The 20,979-nt window shown below is 52.6% G+C and overlaps 1 protein-coding gene across 5 annotated transcripts in view; it reads left to right on the forward strand.

The window, feature by feature from the left end:
* The window catches only part of LOC137413947 (Kv channel-interacting protein 4), a 413,434-nt gene that overhangs the window by 186,563 nt on the left and 205,892 nt on the right, over positions 1-20,979 (forward strand). For 4 of the 5 annotated variants that reach the window (XM_078773936.1, XM_078773934.1, XM_078773935.1 and 1 more), the window contains exon 1: positions 18,712-19,194. The exons of the other annotated variant lie outside the window; for it this stretch is intronic. In XM_078773936.1, the coding sequence (XP_078630062.1) occupies positions 19,137-19,194 (58 nt within the window). In that variant the 5' untranslated portion in view covers positions 18,712-19,136. Of the gene's footprint in view, positions 1-18,711; positions 19,195-20,979 lie in introns of those variants that run through there. 5 annotated transcript variants of the gene reach the window in all.

A 20,979-nucleotide genomic window follows, 5' to 3' on the forward strand; every position in this document is an offset into this window, starting at 1 on the left:
TGGAGTGGTTTGGGATGGCAGAGAAGGGGGGGGGGGGAGGCACGGAGCTGGCTGGAGCTTGATCCCGCACGGGACGTCGGGCTGGACCTCGACGGCCACCGATGCCACCGAAACTGGTTCCCGTGGGGTAACGAGTCAAAGCTGCTGGTCGAGCCAAAGCTGCTGGTGGGGGATCTGGCATGACGGGTTCTCTCTCTCTCTCTCTTGACCTTAATCGTCTCTACGTGCCGCCGTGGGGACGTCGCGTGCTTTCCCAGGACTCATCTGGACTCATCTGCTGTGGGGAGCGTCCCGCTGCAGGTTATATAGGCCCCGCCCTTCAACCTTCGCGAACCTACTCGACAGTTCTCCCCACACCCTCTCAAAGCCAAACCCCTCGTTCTGGGTTGGTCGGCAAGGGCTGGCTCACTCCTCCCCTCTATGACGAGGTGGAGACACGCCTTTCTTCTCCGAGCCGACCGTGTGCTCAATGGAGGCAAATGCAGTTGGTCATAAATGCAGTTGGCAATAAAGGCTTTGGGGGAATTTGAAAAAGGGGATCTATCTATTTGAATTCGGTGCAATGGAGTATTAATTAATGGAAGACAACGCCTTAACCTAATACACAGAATAAGGAAATAACTACCAACAAGGAGGAAATCTATGATTGGCTAACGTGATTGTATATGACCTAACTAAGGGACGCCCTTTGACCTTTATACACAACAACTGGAGGAAGGAGGGTGATATTTTTACAGCAATAAAAAAACACAATTCTCATTTCCACAACACTGCACCCTCCTCCTCTTAGGCACGTCCCGGGCCTATTACTTTTACTTTTAGTGTGGCACGTAGGTGTAGTTCCCTCTACATTTAACCTGATCCTGAGTGTGACAGTTTTAAAACACAAATAACTATGTCCCGCTGCTCCATTGCACCCTGCCTAACAGACTCACGCCCACAACTAACCGAATTGCGGAATTGTCTTCAAACTACAACATGAACGATGGGGGAGCATTATTTACAGTTACTCTCTTTTATTTACAAAACTAACCCAGGACCTGTGATTGTTCTGTTGGGGGGGGAGACAGTCTGCCCTGCATCGACGCACCAGAAAGCACCAAAAACGCACCAAAACAACATCAAGCACCACAAAGCACCCTTTGGTGCACAGTCACCACAGTTCATAATAAAAATAAACCCAACAAACCCCTGGTGGTGTCTTCCTCTTCGGCTCGCTCTGCTGGCTATTGTTCTCTTCCAGATGTTGTCAACTTCTTTGCTGGCGGCCTATTTGGTATAATAAAAGTGCACAACCATGTCAAGTTTTATTTATTTATGGCCCACAGGGCCGACTATTGTGGTTCACCTGTGTGGCATCAGTGCCCTGTGACCAAGGTCCGCCAGCAAGATCTCGGGCCTTCATGGCCGGTTCCAGCAGAGGGGCCATGCCCCAACCCATGGGGTCCATCAGTGGTGCTCAGCCACAGACATGTGGTCCATAAGGTGGTGCATCGACGCAGACAGCTGGTTCCGGGAGTTTCGGGCGCACAATGGCGGACTCCCGCACGCTCCCCCCGGCGCCCAGTGGCGCACAGTCCTCGTGTGGGAGACAATGGGGGGGGGGGGAAAGACAGGTGAGCGAGGGGTAAGGTCACAAGGGTACACATCAAACAAGGCAATGCAAGGCGAGGTGCATCTGGAGATGGAGCGGAGAAAAGCTCGTCCCTACCATACGTCATCCCACCTGTCACCTACTCTACCCTTGCCCTTACCCCATATTTACAACAATCTACACATTTACAAATTCGTCACTAATGTCTCGTCTTCCCCATATTTCCCCTAAAACAAATTCGTCACCACAATCCCTCTAATTCAAAATTTGCCATCACCAATTCATCATCAATCCTCATAAGGAGGGAGAGATGGAACAACAAAGCACAATGTCACACCCACGTCATGATGCATCTCACAATCCAAAATATTTGCACAATAAAAATAATCAAAACATCCATGGCATGGTGTAAGTAGCGTCACCCCAGGTGAGTGGATGTAGATGGTGCAAGGAGATTCTTAATCCTAACTATCCTCTAAATGACATTAACACACTTTACACTACCCGGGGTCTTTCCCTGCCAATCCATTGGCCATCTTACTCTATGCGGTTTTAAGAACCAAATTCCCATTGACCAAACTGTGGTGCTTCTCAATTTGGGGTCTCACTCCCCCGGTTCAACTCCCTGTGCCCTTGCACAATTTCCGGGCTGGGTCGTGCAGCTCTCCCAGCAGGTCTACCCACCTCCACACCTCCACCACTGTAGTTGCCTCCGAGCTTACCTGCTCCTCACCCTAACCTATCTAACTGGGGAAGGCCCTCTGGCGCTCTCCCCACTTGGTGCCCTCTCTGGCACTGGGCTACCCGGGTCCGTCCTCCGGATCCTCAGGCCCCATCCACAACAACTCTACCGGCTCCCAGAGCCCACCTGCAGCCTCACCTGGCCGACATCCTCACAGTGGTGGAGTGCCCATTCAACTACACACACTAACAGGCTACACGCCCAGCCATTTCCACGACACTAATGCACCCATTCAAACATCATTCTGTCACCCGCACCATAGATGCCAATATCCAACCACAATTTACCTGTACCCTCTAACTAACACTTACACTACCCTCCCCGGGTATTCGTGATGGGGGTCCATCCTCCTTTCCCCCATCCACACCTTCGCACCATCCACTCCACTCCACTGTTCCCATCATACTCACTCCACGACCATCCATTCCATACTCCATATCTTCCATACACCTGCAGTTGCACACCTGTGCAATCACTCCTATACCTGGTGCTTCCTGCACCCTCCTTCCTCCCAGGACCATTTGGTCAACACAGCACACATCACCATCACTCACTCATACACTGCTCCATACACCTGTTCAGTTGCACACCTGTGCAATCTCAATCGTCCCTCACTCATTGCTCCATACACTTCCACGCTCAATACACTTTCGATTCTCAAACACACGGCATCATCTCATCTAACTACTCCCCTCTGGAACTTGCGCTTCCCAGTCGCCCCTTTAAACTATTGCGCTCCCTCGTCATTATAATCCAAACTAATCTACCTGCGTCCCCACTACAGGTATCATTGTCACTACCTAACCTTACCGTTACCTATGGTCATCTTCTCTAGATCCCTATCATTATCCTAACCCTCCCGAGCTAGTTTTCACTGCCAACCCCATAACTAGTGCTCCTTTGCCCCCGCTGTGAGGGATGGCAGAGTTGCCATCCCATCACATCGGGTATCTCTCACTATAAATTTTGCTCACCAAATTCCAGCCAATTAAAAATTTGCCAATCACTCTACCAATCATTTGCCAATCATCAATCTGCCAATCCTTTGCCAATCATCAAATTTTGCTTTTCGATTTCGGGTCCAAAACACTATCATCATTACACGTCTACTCACTTGAGCCTCTCGGTGCGCCAATTCATTTCCAAAGCTTGGCTTCGCACAGCCGAGCAATGAACACGGGTGGTTTGGTCACCTGCAGGTTGAATCCATCCGGCTTTCGGTTCAAGGGAGGTGGTTTGGTCGGGCCGAGATTCCACGCACCATCTCGGCGTGGCACCTTGCGGTCCCGGGCCCGATGACCGAGGCTCGCCCGGTCGGAACCCCGTCCCCACGAGGGGGCACCGTTCCACTTCCTCCCACTCGCCCTTGAACCGGACCGGTCGCCTCGCCCGACAAGGCCCGGACTCGACCGTGCGGGGCGGGGCCTGGCCCGAATCGTGCGCGACGCTCCGAAGCGGGGCGACGCAGCATCGATCCGCGCGAGGCTTCGCATCCAACAAAGCGTGCCGCGCACTGAGCGCCCGCGTCGGCTATCCATCACCCTAACTGTTAACCCGGTTACCGTCGACGCCTTACTCGCATGCCCACACGCACACGCGACCCTTTCCACACTCACCAAGCCCGGCGTTCCAACGCCGCCCGTACATTCCACACACTCCGTCCATTCCACCAACGCACTCCCTGTTACACACCACACCTCCCGCGCACCTTCTTGCGCACTCTCCTCACTCGGTACGTACTCCGTACCACTCACCATGGGCGTGCACTCTTGCATCCACCCACTCACGCGCTCCGATGGGCTCGCCCACACTCGCACCACCACCAACTCACTCTCTGTGTCACACTCCGTACACCCCGATGTGCATTCTCGCTCGCACTCGGTTTCACAGTCGCGCCACCATCAACTCACTCTCTGTGTCACACTCCGTACACCCCGACGTGCATTCTCGCTCGCACTCGGTTTCACACTCGTGCTCCGATGTGCTCTCTCGCACTCGCGCCACTACCAACTCACTCTGTGTCACACTCCGTACACTCCGACATGCATTCTCGCTCGCACTCGGTTTCACACTCACGCTCCGTAACACGCTCATTCCCCGATGCACAATTTTTTTCCACAAGCGCGCCATTTCCACTCACAGGGAACCCTTCACCAACGCCCGGATGCTTCCTCGATCCCAAGCGCGCGAAAATTCTTTTGTCGCTAAACATCCTTCTACAAAATCTCCCTGCACAATACACAGCACGACTCACCTGGGGGATCCTCCTCCGCTCCAACACCACCTGCAAACTTTCATTGGTGTTATTAAGCACAGCATCGTGATGTGAGCAGGGACTTTGCACATTTTCCATTCCTCCCTGCCGCGAGTGCTTTTCTAAGCCCCCGGTCTCTCAAATTTCAATTCCCAGCACTTTTTCTTTATTCACCACGACGACCGCTGGCTTTATTAAAATTCCCTCTTCTACCTCAACGGTCGCCGGCTGCCCCACACCCCGGGTCGCGATCTCTATCCCCGTCATTTTACCCGCGCTTTTCTCCGCTTCGCTCAACCAGCGCTTCTCAACCCGCGTTACCTCCTCGTGCACCCTTGGGACCCTTTCGCCCACCCTGCTGTCAATGTCTTCCCGTATTCTTTCCATCGTGGCGTTTATTTGCTCCTCAAATCCATCCGGGTTGTACCTTGCCTCGTGCCTCATTTTTTGCAGTTGGTCATGCAGTTGGTCATAAATGCAGTTGGTCATAAATGCAGTTGGTCATAAATGCAGTTGGCAATAAAGGCTTTGGGGGAATTTGAAAAAGGGGATCTATCTATTTGAATTCGGTGCAATGGAGTATTAATTAATGGAAGACAACGCCTTAACCTAATACACAGAATAAGGAAATAACTACCAACAAGGAGGAAATCTATGATTGGCTAACGTGATTGTATATGACCTAACTAAGAGACATCCTTTGACCTTTATACACAACAACTGGAGGAAGGAGGGTGATATTTTTACAGCAATAAAAAAACACAATTCTCATTTCCACAACAATATATATATATATATATATATATATATATATATATATATATATATATATATATATATATATATATATATATATATATATATTGTTGCGGATCTCAACGTCGGCCTTTCCCCTTACCAAGGGGGGATTAATACCCTTGTCTTTTATCTAGCCGGCGTGATCCAGGGCTATTACGTTCCTTCCGGTCAGCGCTGAATAGGGTGGTAGGCCGAATTATTCCTATTACCTAATTACCAGCGCCTCCCAGGAAGCAAGGAAATAACCCAGCCCGAACCCCGGTTTTAGGTGTAAACGCCGAGCGACAGCGAGCCATGATCCGGGCCGTTAACAGGTACTAAACCCGATCCGAGCGGTTCCGAATCATGCCACGCTTACCCAATGGAAGAAATCATTAATACGGTCGGATTAAGAAGAAAGGAAGAACAGATTGGTTTATTAACACTTTGTACAATGATGCGAAGAAGAAGAAACACAGTGCAGCCTTAAGAACAGTCTTAACTTATCCCAGGACAAACGGGCCCGCACACACAGACACACTCACACGGGGATGTAGATGGTCAGGGTTGATGGTCCAGGGATGATGTCCTACAGCTCGTTCTCCGGGTCCCCGACTCGCCGTGAAGAAGATGGAAGGACGGCAGAAAGCTCCCCGCGTGTCGTTGGCACGGAGCGGACAATTAGCGGCGAAAGGTAAGCTAGGCTGGGCGGTTACTTCGCGGCTTAGCCGCGTACGTAATAAATGAACCGGCTGGGCGGTTATACTTGCGGTCTCGGCCGCGTACGTAATAGTGGGCAGTGCGAATGCGCTGTTTGATCGTTTTCCCCACGAGGCCTCTTCGCACAGCCCTCAACAAGCCAACCTTCCAACGAGTGCTCCGCTAATAAGTCCTTTGGTAGCAAGTCCTCTGCTTTGACCAGTCCTCTCTCATGCGCGAATCGTGCCAGTCCTTGGACAGTCCTCTCCAATAAGTCCTCTTTGGTAAAGCGCCTATACTCCTTCTGGCCAGTCCTTTTTAAGGGCTTTGCGCGTGCGTTTATATAGCGCCGCCCAGCGAACCCTCTCGAATTTGCCAGCCACGCACTACTACGCCCCTCACGCCATTTCACCCGAGCCCTGGTTGGTTGTTGGCTCTTCCCAGCTCCGCCCTTGACGTCTGCTTGACGTGGCCACACCCCGACCTCACGCTCCTCCCCCTTTTCCAGGCCTACCTCGTGGCATTTGGCTGGTTTGAGCATCCTAATGCGAGGGGCAATAGCAAAAATGGGGCGCAGACTGGATGCTGCCCAACGAGGTAGATTTGGAGGGTGGGCCGCAAAATGGATGGGACCTACTCTTATTTATTTTACACAACGCAGGTATCACTGTTGGAAATGGCCTTATTCTCACATATACTATGACATAACTAAAGTTCTAAGGTGGCCTACATGTTGCATGTGGACTAACTATGGGGGCAAAACCTTTAACCTTTATTAATCAATATGTACATTCTCAGAACCGCAACAATATGTATGTATGTATGTATATATATATATATATATATATATATATATATTGTTACAGACGTGGTGGTGGATGTTATTTACCGAGCGGTTTGGTATGACCACGTCTGCACAAGTTACCCGATTATACCCGAACGTTGACTAATCGCGCTACGCTAGGTCAATGAAGGAAAAGACACATGGCTGGGATTAAAATGACACGACACCAGGGATACGGTTCTCAAGACCTCCGGAGGAGGTTATATTCGTTCGGAAGGTTAGATTACAACTACAAGAGGGACAGCAAAGGAAGATAGGGACTTAGACACAATCTTATATTAACCCCAACAGACGACAGAGAAACAGGACAAAAAGGCTGACTCACACGGGGATTGATGGCAAGGAAAGCGGGTATCGATGGCTCAAGGTGCACTCTTGGCTCAAGGACAGAATCGACCCGGTCCGGTCCAGAGATGCGGGAGGTGGAGGTTTCACAGCGCTCGAGGTGGCGTCTTGTCGTCTGTCTCAAGCTCGGGGCGCATCTGACCTCACATCCGGTAAGTCGCTGCGTATATCCGGCGGGGAGTGACACGCCCTCGGCTCGTTAGCTCCGCCCCAGATGGAATCGGCTCGTTGCTTCTCATTGGGTGCATGCGGGGGGGTTACCGGCTCCGCCCTTGACGAGGGGCTGACAGGGAGCCCCTTCGTGGTAACCCCGTGGAGCGCATGGTCATGGCGGCTAACCGAGCTGGTGGGAGGACGCACACTCCCCCCGCGCGCCGTGGTTGTAGTTGTTGTTGTAGCTGTAGTTGTTGTTGTTGTTGTTGTTTGGGGAAGAAGATGGAAGGAGGTATGGGAAGGTCCTAAACTCACTACTGGTGCCATATAATCACATTCTGGTGCAACGAAGAGTCAGAATTAATGGAAAGGAGTCCTTAACTGACATAGACTAAGAATAACTAGCAAGATGTCCGAAAGTTGTCTACGTGAGATGCGGTGGACCTGGGCACGACATTTAATGGGGGAAAAAAGGGGAAGGTCGGTTCTACAGAGTGTTGTTTACAGACAATGGGACTAGGGAATGGGGGATTGGGGATAGTTGGGGAGTATTGGGGAAATAGGGGAATATTTACAAGCGGATATGGAGGCCAAATTCCATATTCGCAACATTGCACCCTTCTCTACCCTCGGGGCGTCCCGACCCGATAAATTTTTACCTACTTTAGTGTGGCACGCAATGTAGTTCCCTCTACTATTAACTCTACCCTGAGTGCGACAGTTTTACAGATATTCACAAATGAGTAAATATGTCCCCCTGCGACGTTGCACCCTTCTCCTCACAGAAACACACCCACAGGATAACCGAATCCGGAAAGAATCCTCAAACTAAACATACAGCCGGTAGGGAGCATTATTTACACAAGACTACGCTGATATTTACACTACGATCCAGGACCTGTTTTTGGAGGAACACATGCAGATGTTATGCATAGAGAGAGCACGCATGCCAGCATCGATACACCAACCCACGAGTGCTCTGTGGCCTACGGCCTTTAATAATGTGCAGAGCACCCCTTCCAAGCATCAAGCACCACCCCATCACACAGTGAGCACCATCCGGTGCACCAATAAAGTGTTTATGAATCATTGTGTGGTGTCGCAGCCGGCCGATGTTCTGCCGCTGGTCTTGCCTTCGTGTGGTGCACTTGGCCTTCTTGCCTCTTTCAAAAAATAAAGAAAGGCGCCAACCGCGTCCATTTCTATATTGTGGCCTTCAGTGGTGTCAACTAAAAGTGGTTCACCTGCATGGCATAGGTGCCACGTTGACCCATAGGTCCATCCACGGGTGGTGCTTGGCCGCATAAGAACTGCGGTCCATGGTGGGTGGCCACAAACATTGCGGTCCATATGGTGTATCGATCCAGGCAGCAAGCAGCGAAAGTGCAGGCCCACAACTGCGTAGCCAGCACCTCTCTCTCCTCCCTCTCTACCCCAAAGCCAGATCCTCGGAGGTGGGAGACAAAAGAAGCAGACAAGTGAGTAAGGTGGTAAGGGCGCAAAAGTGCACGCAATGTAAGGTAATGCACACTGGGGGCACATGGGAACCAGGTGAGACAGGTACGTTCCTACCGTACGCCCCCCCCCCCCCCCACCAGGTAACCTACATGGCCCCTCCCTTACCCCTTACTGTATCCACAAAACACAACACTACCTATAAACATCTACTTTACAAATCAACAAACATCCCTACTGTCTTCCCCGTTCCTCCCATAAACCAAATTCGTCTTCTCTCCCTCCTAACCAATCAAATTTGCTATTTCCAACTTTCCTCAAAATTTGCCATCTCCAACTCAACATCATAATTTGCCATCACCAATTCATCATCAGTCCCTCCTAAGGAGGGAGAGATGGAATCACCCCAATGTCTCATCCACGTCGTGATGCGTCTCACAAATCCTCACAGCAATCCTTACTTCTGCAACACAAACAAAGAAAACACAGGTGTGGAGTCATCATCATCACCACAGGTAAGTGGCTGCGCATGGTGCGACAGGTTCATCAATCCTAACTATTTCCTAAATGACTTTAACAACTTTACATTACCCGGGGTCTTTCTCCGGCCAAACCATTGGCCCTCTTACACTATGGGTTCTAAAAACCAATTCCCATTGGCCAAACTGTGGTGCTTTTCAATTTGGGGTCTCACTCCCCCGATTCATCTCCCGGTGCCCTCGCACAATTTCTGGGCTGTGGCGTGTACCTCTCCCAGTGGGTCTACCCACCTGCACACCTCCACCACTGCAGTTGCCTCCGAGCTTACCTGCTCCTTACCCTAACCTAACTACCTGGGGAAGGCCCTCTGGCGCTCTCCCCACTCGGTGCCCTCTCTGGCACTGGGCTGCCCGATCCACACCCGGGATCCTCAGGCACCCACTCACAACTACCGGCTCCCAGAGCCCACCTGCGGCCTCACCTGGCCGACATCCTCACAGTGGTGGAGTGCCCAACCAACTACACACACTAACAGGCTACACGCCCAGCCATTTCCACAACACTAATGCACCCATTCACAATACCATTCTGTCACCCGCACCACAGATGCCAATATCCAACCACAATTTACCTGTACCCTCTACCTAACACTTACACTACCCGCCCCGGGTACTCGTGAAAGGGGTCCACTCTTCCCCCATCCACACCTTCGCACCATGCACACCACTCCGTACCACTTACTCCAACTCTCTCCACACACCTGTACCTGCACACCTGTGCTCTCACACCTGGTGCCACCTGCACCCTTCTCTCCCCAAGCGCATTCGCGCTGATCCACAACACTCACTACTCATACACGGCTCCACACACCTGTCCAGTTGCACACCTGTGCAATCACACCTGTTCAATTCTCACACACACGGCATCATCTCAGCTAACTACTCCCTTCTGAAACTTGCGCTTCCCAGTCGTCCCTTTAAACTATTGCGCTCCCACGTCATTATCATCCATACTAATCTACCTGCGTCCCCACTACAGGTATCAGTCACTAACTAACCTTAACGTTACCTAATGTCAATCTCTTCTAGATCCCTACAATATAACCTAACCCACCCGGGCTAGTTTTCACTGCCATACACCCCATAAGCTATTGCTCCTTTGCCCCCACCATGGGAAGGGTGGCAGGGATGCCACCCTTACCCACCGGGCCTATCGCTCCTCAATCCCCCAGTCCTCTGGCACTAACAAGCCCCCCTTATTCAGAGGTACTGGGTCCCGCCTCGGCATCTAAAGCCGAGGCAATCCACGGGGGCGCCTGCTCGCCGGTGTAAGGTCTTATCCGGTCGGCGTGGACGATCCGAGGGAGGGCTCGTGGCCCCATTTTGATCTTAATGACCACGTCACAGATTTGCGACAGGACGACTCCTGGGCCTTGCCAGGGGGAGGTGAGCTTTGGGCACCTTCCCTTCCGCCTCCGGGGATTAAAGAACCAAATCTTCATCCCCGGAGCGTATTGACTCCCCTGGCTCCGGTCGTCGTACCTGCGCTTCATCTTTTCCCCCGCCAGATGGAGTTGGCGGCGGGCGAAGGCATGGACTAGCTCCATGCCTTCCTCTAGGTGACGTGCGTACCCCTCCCTCGGCGGGTTAACCACTGTGTCTGGCACGGGACCGCATAGCAAGTCGGCGGGAGCCCGTAACTCCCGCCCATACAAAAGCAACGCTGGGCTGCATGCGGCGGCCCCGTGCTGGCTGGTTCGGTAGGCCATAAGCAAATAAGGGAGATGTTCGTCCCAGTCATCCTGACGGGTGGCGGTGAACAGTGCCAGTTGTTGGATTAGAGTTCGGTTAAATCTTTCCACCATCCCGTCAGATTGAGGTCTTAAAGGCGTTGTTCTGGTTTTCCGAATTGACAGGAGACTGCACACATCTTTTAGCAATTTGCTCTCAAAATTTCGTCCCTGGTCGGTGTGCAACTCCTGTGGAATCCCATGCCGGCACACAAATCCTTCCACGAAGGCCTGCGCTACCACCCCTGCTTCTTGGTTGGGGAGGGCGTAGGCCTCCGGCCACTTGGTGAAATAGTCCATTACAACGAGGATATACTTATTACCTTGGCGGGTGCGGGGCAGCGGTCCTAGAATATCCATAACCACCCGCTCAAGGGGGGCCCCACCTGATGTAATTGAAGGGGGGCCCTCATCCTCCGTGCTGGTCCCTTTTTGGCAGAACAGGCGTCGCATCTCCGACACCAGTCCTGTATGTCGCGCCCCATATTCACCCAATAGAACCTCCGGCGGACCCGAGATATTGTCTTTGTCCTGCCCAAATGGCCGTCGGAGCGGGTACCATGCACCTGTTGCAATATGACGTTCTTGAATTTGTCAGGGACTATCACCAGCCAGGAAGTTCGATCAGAGGGAACCTCCACCCACTTGCGATACAAGATGTTGCCTTTCAATTCCAGGGTCTGCCACTGAGCCCAATATGCCTTTGTTTGTGCCCCGAGGGGGGTGACCTCTTCCCCCTTTGGTCTTTGCCCCAATTTGACCCAATTGAACACTGGCCCCAGGACAGGATCCTCCTGCTGGGCCGTGCTCCATGCCAAAGTTCCGAATTCCTCATCTGCGGTTAGTGGCAAAATTGGCCCTCTCACCCGGGTTGCCCGGACAACGAGGGTCGGGTCCGAATCGCCCAATTGTTCCCTCTCCTCGTGTCTCGCACAAAATTTGCAGTTTTCCCCCAGACAAGGACGCCGAGAGAGTGCGTCCGCATTACCATGGGCCTTCCCGGCCCTATGGGCCACATCAAAATCGTACTGCTGCAACTTTTCCAACCACCTTGCAATTTGGCCCTCCGGTTCCTTGAACCGAAGGAGCCATTGCAAGGAGGAATGGTCAGTTCTAACCAAAAATTTCCGCCCGTACAAGTACGGGTGGAAATGGTTCATGGCAGCCAGCATAGCCAATAACTCTTTGCGAGTGACGCAATAATTTCTCTCGGGTCTACTTAAGGCCCGACTATAATAACCAATCACTCTCTCCACGCCCTCCTGTGTCTGAGACAAAACTGCGCCCAATCCTTCCTGGCTCGCATCCGTGTCCAGGGTAAATGTCCCGTCACTAGTGGGGTAAGCTAGAAGGGGTGCGGATGTTAGACACCCCTTCAATTTTTGGAAGGCCTCGTGGCACTCCCGTGTCCAATTAAATCGCGTCCCCTTCTCCGTAAGCCGGTGGAGGGGACGGGCCAACTCCGCAAATTTCGCCACAAAGCGCCGGTAGTAGGAGCAGAGTCCCAAAAATCCCCGCACCTCTTTGATGGTACGTGGTGCGGGCCACTCCTCTACCGCTTTAATTTTGTCTGGGTCCGTTTTTACCCCCTCGCGGCCGATCACGTGACCTAGATAGGCCACCTCTCTTGCAAACAAAGTGCACTTACTCGGGTTCAGCTTCAACCCTGCCTGTCTGAGGCACCCGAACACCTGGTCCAAATTAGCTACTGCCTGGGGGAACGTTTGGGCATGTACCAGGACGTCATCCAGGTACACCAGGCATGATTGCCATGGCATGCCGCCCAGTACATGCTCCATCAATCTTTCAAAGGTGGCGGGGGCGTTACACAAACCAAACGGCATCACAGTAAACTGATACAGTCCCTTACCTGTGGAAAATGCCGTTTTCTCCTTCCCTGCCCTATCCATCTCCACCTGCCAATACCCACTCTTGAGGTCCAAAGTTGTGAACCAATTTGAGCCCGCAACGGCATCGAGGGTGTCATCAATCCTTGGCAGGGGATATGAGTCCTTGAGTGTCACGTTGTTTAGCTGGCGATAGTCCACGCAGAACCGCGTGGTCCCATCCTTCTTTTTGACCAGCACAACAGGTGACATCCAAGGACTTCCCGAGGGCTCGATCACACCTGCGTCGAGCATTTTTTTAACCTGCTCGTCAGCTTCCGCCCTCTTGCTCCAAGGGAGCCGTCGGGCGGCCTGACGAATAGGCCGGGCCTCACCGGTGTGGATCTGATGTTTCACCAGGCCCGTACGTCCAATATCCTCGGTGGACAGGGAGAAGAGGTCCAAATGGGACCCAACCAGTTTGTGTAAGGCCTCCCTCTGGGTACCTCCCAACTCTACGCTACTACGATTTACCATCTCGCAAATGGGATCGGGCCAATTCCTACTTCTTATTGAAGGCTCCCCCCGGGGTCGGCTCGGCTGGACGTTCTCGCCCCTCACTGTCGCGACTTCCTCAACTGGGGTGCAGCCAGCTACCCTCGTGCCCCTTACTATAGTGCGTGGTTCTGTACTCATATTTATTACTCGGACGGCCACTACCGGTCCATCCGTTTTTACAAGGGTGCGGCCCACGATTAAACCCGGTATGGACTGCGCTGCCACCGGTTCGACCAGGCCGCAGGACTCCTGCCACGTTGGGCGAGCTGCCCACCGGGCCGGCACTATCGCCTCGGCCCTTGGGGGGATGGTCACGGCCTCGGAAGCCTCCAGCTCCGCTCTCTCGGCCGTGCTCACTCCCCCTAACGGCAGCTCTTCTACTCCCACCTGCAGGATCCCCCGGCACAAGTCGATTTTACAGCCGCTGGCAGTCAACAGGTCCAACCCTATTAAACATGGGTCGCACACCTCCGCCACCCAAACATCTATCTCCCTCCTTACCGACCCTAACTTGAGGGTCACAGAACCACGCCCTATGATCGGGGCCGTTACCCCGGTAGCAAGCTGCAAACTATAATTTTGCAGGCGCTGGATCTTATCCCAGCCACCTGCGCTCGAATCAAGGACCACAGGGCTGATGATCGTGGCGCTAGCTCCTGTGTCCACTACGGCGTCTACCCCACGCCGGCAATTTTGCATCTAATTGTCAGGCTACCGGTTCCAATTTGGCCACAATAAATGACCTGTCGCGTCAATGAGGGCTCTCCTCCATCCTCTGCTGCCGAACACCGCCCTACGTGCCCGACACCTTCTAGTTTCCCGGGGTCTGGCAGGGGGGTGTCTGGGGTCGGCTAACCCGCTCCCCCCTGGGCGGAGTTGAGGACCTCAACCGCCGGGGATCATCCCGGCGCGCGGCTCGACAGTGCCGCGCCAGGTGACCCAGACGGTTGCAGGTATAGCACCTCACCTGATAAGGTGCTTGCCTCCGGAATTCCAAATTTCCCCCCCTGTAGGTCCGAATTGGATTACCCGCTCATGGTCCACCGCGGGCCACCTCCGGGGCCGCCTGCCATGGTCCAGGTCCCGCCAGGCGCTGGTCCACCAGCCTCCGGACCATGCCCGCCAGGTCAGGACCCACGTCGGGGGCGGGCCCCCTAAGGGGTCCGCCCTCCATCGGGGGTCCCACCTGGCGGACCGCCATTGCGAGACGCTCGCCCCCCCGGGCCAGGGGCCTCGCTGCTTCCCAACGGGCCGCAGCGTCAGCCGCCTGGCTCAGAGTCTGCGGGCGCCACATGGCGAGCTGTTGCCGGAGCTCAATGTCCGGGAGGGCCTGGATAAAATGGTCCAGCGCCAGGCTTTCCCGGGAATCCGCTGCCATGCTAGCATGTGCGATCCCCACTGCGCGGCGAATGTCGTGGGCAAGTTCCCCGATGGCTTCCTGGGGCTTGCGCTTTCGCAGCGCGAGCTGAGCTTTAACAAGCTCGCTCTGCTGTTCTATGCCGAATCGATTAATTAGGGCGTCGCGGAGGGCTGGCAGGGTGAGAGCACCCGCTGGTAATGCCGTCAGCACCTCCGCCGCCGCGCCGCGCAATGCGGCCACCAGGTGTACTCCACCTTCGTCCTCACCCCAACCGTTGCCCTTACACACACAGTCGAACTGCGCCAGGTACGCGCGTAGATCACTCTTGCCGTCATACGGCGCGAGTGGGACCTTGTGGGACCACCTCGCATGCGAGTCGTTGCCCGCCTGCCGGACCCCGTGCGTCGCCCCTTGCGGGGTCAGCGCGGGGCCGAACCGGCCGGGCCCCCACAGTACATTACCCCCAAGGGGCTCTCGTGCCTCCCCGGTCCCTCCAACAACTACCCCTGTTGGTGTCGATGCATGGGTCACACCTCCGCAACCCGCTACCCATTCCATACCACCACAACCTTGCTCACCCACACCTCGCACCTCTCGTTCCATACCCTCCGGACCAGCCATACACCTCACTCGTGGCCTCTCACGAACATCCGGGTCTATCTCGACCCCCAAGCTTATTAAATCACCTGGCGCATCATACGCACGACCATATTGGTCACCACTTACACCGGGTCCTCTTTCTCTTCGCTTCTCCTCCATCACCTGCGAATCCCTCATCCGGTTAATGAGCACATCATCACGATCCGAACACAGACTTTGGACCAATTCTTTTACTTCCTCCTTTATCTCTTTCTTATCCTCTCTCCGTCGCTTCTTAATTTCGCTCACCCCTTCTTCCACTTCTTCTAATTTTTGCTTCATCTCCTTCATCTCTTCGTGCGCCCCTTTAAGTTCTTCCTCTAACTCCACTTTATTTTTTTCTATGTGCTCCCGCACCTCCCGCTCTTTAACCTCCATCACCTCTACCACCTTGTCCATTTTCCTCGTCAGGTCCTCATGTACCGTCTGACACTCTTTTTTAATTACCCCTACGTCCTTTTTCATCTCCTTCTGCATCGATTTTAAACCCTCTATTACCGCTGTGTTCTTCTTTACCTGGTCCCCTAACTCCTTTTGTCCCACTGTCAGTTGTTCTACTCCCAGCGTCAACTCCTCTATACCACTTTGCAATTTTACAGTCCCCTTTCTCACCTCCTTCTCCATGCGCTCCTTACAGTGCCTCACCTCCTCGCGCACTCCTCCGACCTCCTCACTCACACCTCTTCTGATCTCCTCTCCCATCACTTGCATCTCCTGCCCAGATGCCACCCTCATCTGCTCCATTTCCTCCCTGTGAGCATCCAGTTTGGTTTCTACCCCCATTCTGACCCCCTCTATCTGCTGCCCCATTTGGTTAACTTCCCTTTCCGCTTGGTCCCTCATGTCCCTCAATTTGCCTTCCATACTGTTTTCTAACCCCTCTAACCCCTTTTGCATCCCTTCCATTTGATTCTCTTGAGCGGCCATTCTGTTTTCTACCCCCATTAACCCCTCCTGTATTTCCCCTAATCTATTGTCTAATTTCCCAAATTTCTCGTCTAATCCCTTAAAATTATTGTCTAATCCCCTAAAATTATTGTCTAATCCCTTAAAATTATTGTCTAATCCCTTAAAATTATTGTCTAATCCCTCACCAGTACCCCTCGCTTCGTCCCTCATTACCCCCATTTCGTTTCCCATTACCCCCATTTGGTTATTCATTACCCCCATTTTTGCTTCTAGCCTCTCCATAAGGGCCCCCATTTGCAACATAAAAAGGTTCGGATCCACCAGGGGCGCTGCCACGGTCGCGGGCGCGGTGACCAGCGAGGCGCCATTTTGCGCTCCCGCAATGTCGGGCACAACGACGCTATTTTGTGCGTCTGCTACCCTCGCTGCTTCGCTCTCCTCGCGTCCCTCAATTTGGTCCTGGACCGACCCTGCCTCACTCTCCCCTACCGGACCCCAGCTGTCTTGGTCTGCCATAGCGCGACTTTCAAAATTCGGGTTTTTATTTTTGTAAAACAAATTCAAATTTCGCCGTTATAATTTCGCGCGGGAAACGCGCTCCGAATTGATTCTACTACAAATTTGGGCCTAATAAATTTAGTCCCGGGTTCGAATTCCACTCCTCGACACCAATTGTTACAGGCGTGGTGGTGGATGTTATTTACCGAGCGGTTTGGTATGACCACGTCTGCACAAGTTACCCGATTATACCCGAACGTTGACTAATCGCGCTACGCTAGGTCAATGAAGGAAAAGACACACGGCTGGGATTAAAATGACATGACACCAGGGATACGGTTCTCAAGACCTCCGGAGGAGGTTATATTCGTTCGGAAGGTTAGATTACAACTACAAGAGGGACAGCAAAGGAAGATAGGCACTTAGACACAATCTTATATTAACCCCAACAGACGACAGAGAAACAGGACAAAAAGGCTGACTCACACGGGGATTGATGGCAAGGAAAGCGGGTATCGATGGCTCAAGGTGCACTCTTGGCTCAAGGACAGAATCGACCCGGTCCGGTCCAGAGATGCGGGAGGTGGAGGTTTCACAGCGCTCGAGGTGGCGTCTTGTCGTCTGTCTCAAGCTCGGGGCGCATCTGACCTCACATCCGGTAAGTCGCTGCGTATATCCGGCGGGGAGTGACACGCCCTCGGCTCGTTAGCTCCGCCCCAGATGGAATCGGCTCGTTGCTTCTCATTGGGTGCATGCGGGGGGGGTTACCGGCTCCGCCCTTGACGAGGGGCTGACAGGGAGCCCCTTCGTGGTAACCCCGTGGAGCGCATGGTCATGGCGGCTAACCGAGCTGGTGGGAGGACGCACACTCCCCCCGCGCGCCGTGGTTGTAGTTGTTGTTGTAGCTGTAGTTGTTGTTGTTGTTGTTGTTTGGGGAAGAAGATGGAAGGAGGTATGGGAAGGTCCTAAACTCACTACTGGTGCCATATAATCACATTCTGGTGCAACGAAGAGTCAGAATTAATGGAAAGGAGTCCTTAACTGACATAGACTAAGAATAACTAGCAAGATGTCCGAAAGTTGTCTACGTGAGATGCGGTGGACCTGGGCACGACATTTAATGGGGGAAAAAAGGGGAAGGTCGGTTCTACAGAGTGTTGTTTACAGACAATGGGACTAGGGAATGGGGGATTGGGGATAGTTGGGGAGTATTGGGGAAATAGGGGAATATTTACAAGCGGATATGGAGGCCAAATTCCATATTCGCAACAATATATATATATATATATATATATATATATATACTGTATATATATATATACTGTATATATATATATATATATATATAGTGTGTGTGGGGGGGTGTTTTGTTTGTAGATATGTACAGTGTGGGTGTGTACATATTTTCACATTTTGGCATAGCACACTTTCTTTGATTATGGTGCAGAGGTGCCATAATGTAATTTTCTGCGGCTCTCAACAGTTATGTGCCATGTATGGAGGCTGCCAGTATTTCAGGTGTAAACTGTGTGAATAACACAACGCACCCAGGTCTTTGCTGCTGGTTTAAACTAACATTCCTGTCCGGCATTTCCTCATTTTATGTTGGGCATTTAACTCCTACTCCTAGATAAAGACAGCCCTCTTATGCACACCACTAGCTACAAACCCTCTGATGGGAATGGGGAAATCTCAGGGCGTAACTTCCGAATGTAAACTTGGCCACGCCCATGTTAGAGCGAGGGAAACCTGTACTACACACCCAGTACGTGTATGCACCTGCTTCACCACAGGTGCGTTTCCATTATCCCTTCTCAGTTGTGCTGGCTCAACATTCTCAGTTAAATTTAAGTTTCATGATTAACCCTGCACATTCATTGTATTCATGTAAACTGAGAAAATAATTGTGCATTTGCCACAAGGTCCACGGTAACTAGGCAACCAACGGTATTGTGCGCGTGGACAAGGTCCTGTAGTTGTCGCCTCACAAGATCCACGGACACCACATGCACTTGGAATGTGATACGGGATGGCGGCACGCGTGGATCTGCAGCTAGAAGGGGTTAAACCCAACGAGCGGAGCTTCTCTACGGATATTGGGACACGGAGTGGGGGCGGGAAAACAATCCGGTGAAGGTGGGGGGGTCCAGGGCTGCTCGGGTTCGTGCTCCGAGGTAGCCACAGCTCTTTGTGGTACCTGCCGGCTGCGGAGCTATGGGAGGAGTGCTTGGGATCTTGACACTGGAAACGCGCAGGAAATCTCGCCTGAAAGGTACTGACTGAGCCGCGACCGAACCAGGCCACTCCCGGGTCCCGGTCCCCTGCCGCACCCTGCACCTCCCTGTGACGGTCTCGGAGGGGGACACCGCGTGGTTCCGATCAGTTATTTATGTTTTGGTCTTGCGGGTCGTTACCCCTTCCGCGTATGTTTGATGGCGAAACACGTATTCCTCCTCCTCCCCAAGTCCTCATGTTTCATTTCTCCCACTCACATGGATATATATTTTATCAAATGTCTCTCGTGTTCCGCGGCACGTCCTGTACTTTACTGCGCTTGGTTCCACTATAATGATAAATCTTGATTGGGCTCATCAACTGGATAGAGCATATCATCCGGAGGGAGCACATAATCCAGAGGGTACACATAATCCAGAGGGTACACATAATCCAGAGGGTGCACATAATCCAGAGGGTGCACATAATCCAGAGGGTGCACATAATCCAGAGGGTACACATAATCCAGAGGGTGCACATAATCCAGAGGGTACACATAATCCAGAGGGTACACATAATCCAGAGGGTGCACATAATCCAGAGGGTGCACATAATCCAGAGGGTGCACATAATCCAGAGGGTGCACATAATCCAGAGGGTGCACATAATCCAGAGGGTACACATAATCCAGAGGGTGCACATAATCCAGAGGGTGCACATAATCCAGAGGGTGCACATAATCCAGAGGGTGCACATAATCCAGAGGGTGCACATAATCCAGAGGGTGCACATAATCCAGAGGGAGCACATAATCCAGAGGGTGCACAATCATCCAGAGGGAGCACATAATCCAGAGGGTGCACCATCATCCAGAGGGTGCACGTAATCCGGAGGGAACACATAATCCAGAGGGTGCACCATCATCCAGAGGGTGCACATAATCCAGAGGGTGCACCGTCATCAAGAGGGAGCACCATCATCCAGAGGGTGCACATAATCCAGAGGGTGCACCATCATCCAGACTTTCCAGAGGGTGCACATAATCGAGAGGGTGCACAATCATCCAGAGGGAGCACATAATCCAGAGGGTGCACCATCATCCAGAGGGAGCACGTAATCCGGAGGGAGCACATAATCCAGAGGGTGCACCATCATCCAGGGGGTGCACATAATCCAGAGGGTGCACCATCATCCAGAGGGAGCACGTAATCTGGAGGGAGCATATCATCCAGAGGGTGCACCATCATCCAGAGGGAGCACGTAATCCGGACGGAGCACGTAATCCGGAGGGAGCACATAATCCAGAGGGAGCACATAATCCAGAGGGTGCACCATCATCCAGAGGGTGCACATCATCCAGAGGGTGCACCATCATCCAGAGGGTGCACCATCATCCAGAGGGTGCACATAATCCAGAGGGTGCACATAATCCAGAGGGTGCACATAATCCAGAGGGTGCACCATCATCCAGAGGGTGCACATAATTCAGAGGGTGCACATAATCCAGAGGGTGCACATAATCCAGAGAGAGCACATAATCCAGAGGGAGCACATAATCCAGAGGGTGCACATAATCCAGAGGGTGCACATAATCCAGAGGGTGCACATAATCCAGAGAGTGCACATAATGCAGAGGGTGCACCATCATCCAGAGGGTGCACCATCATCCAGAAGGTGCACCATCATCCAGAGGGAGCACGTAATCTGGAGGGAGCACCATTATCAGTAGACGTGTACACAGTCAAGCGCTAAATGAAACACCAAACGTTGCTTCAAACTTTTGTTCCATCTTGATGGCTCCGGTCGGGTTGATCATGTCACAGTAAATTGTAATTGTCTTGAG

This window comes from Myxine glutinosa, chromosome 3 (genome assembly GCF_964187855.1).
Source record: "Myxine glutinosa chromosome 3, kmMyxGlut1.1, whole genome shotgun sequence".
Taxonomy (NCBI): domain Eukaryota; kingdom Metazoa; phylum Chordata; class Myxini; order Myxiniformes; family Myxinidae; genus Myxine; species Myxine glutinosa.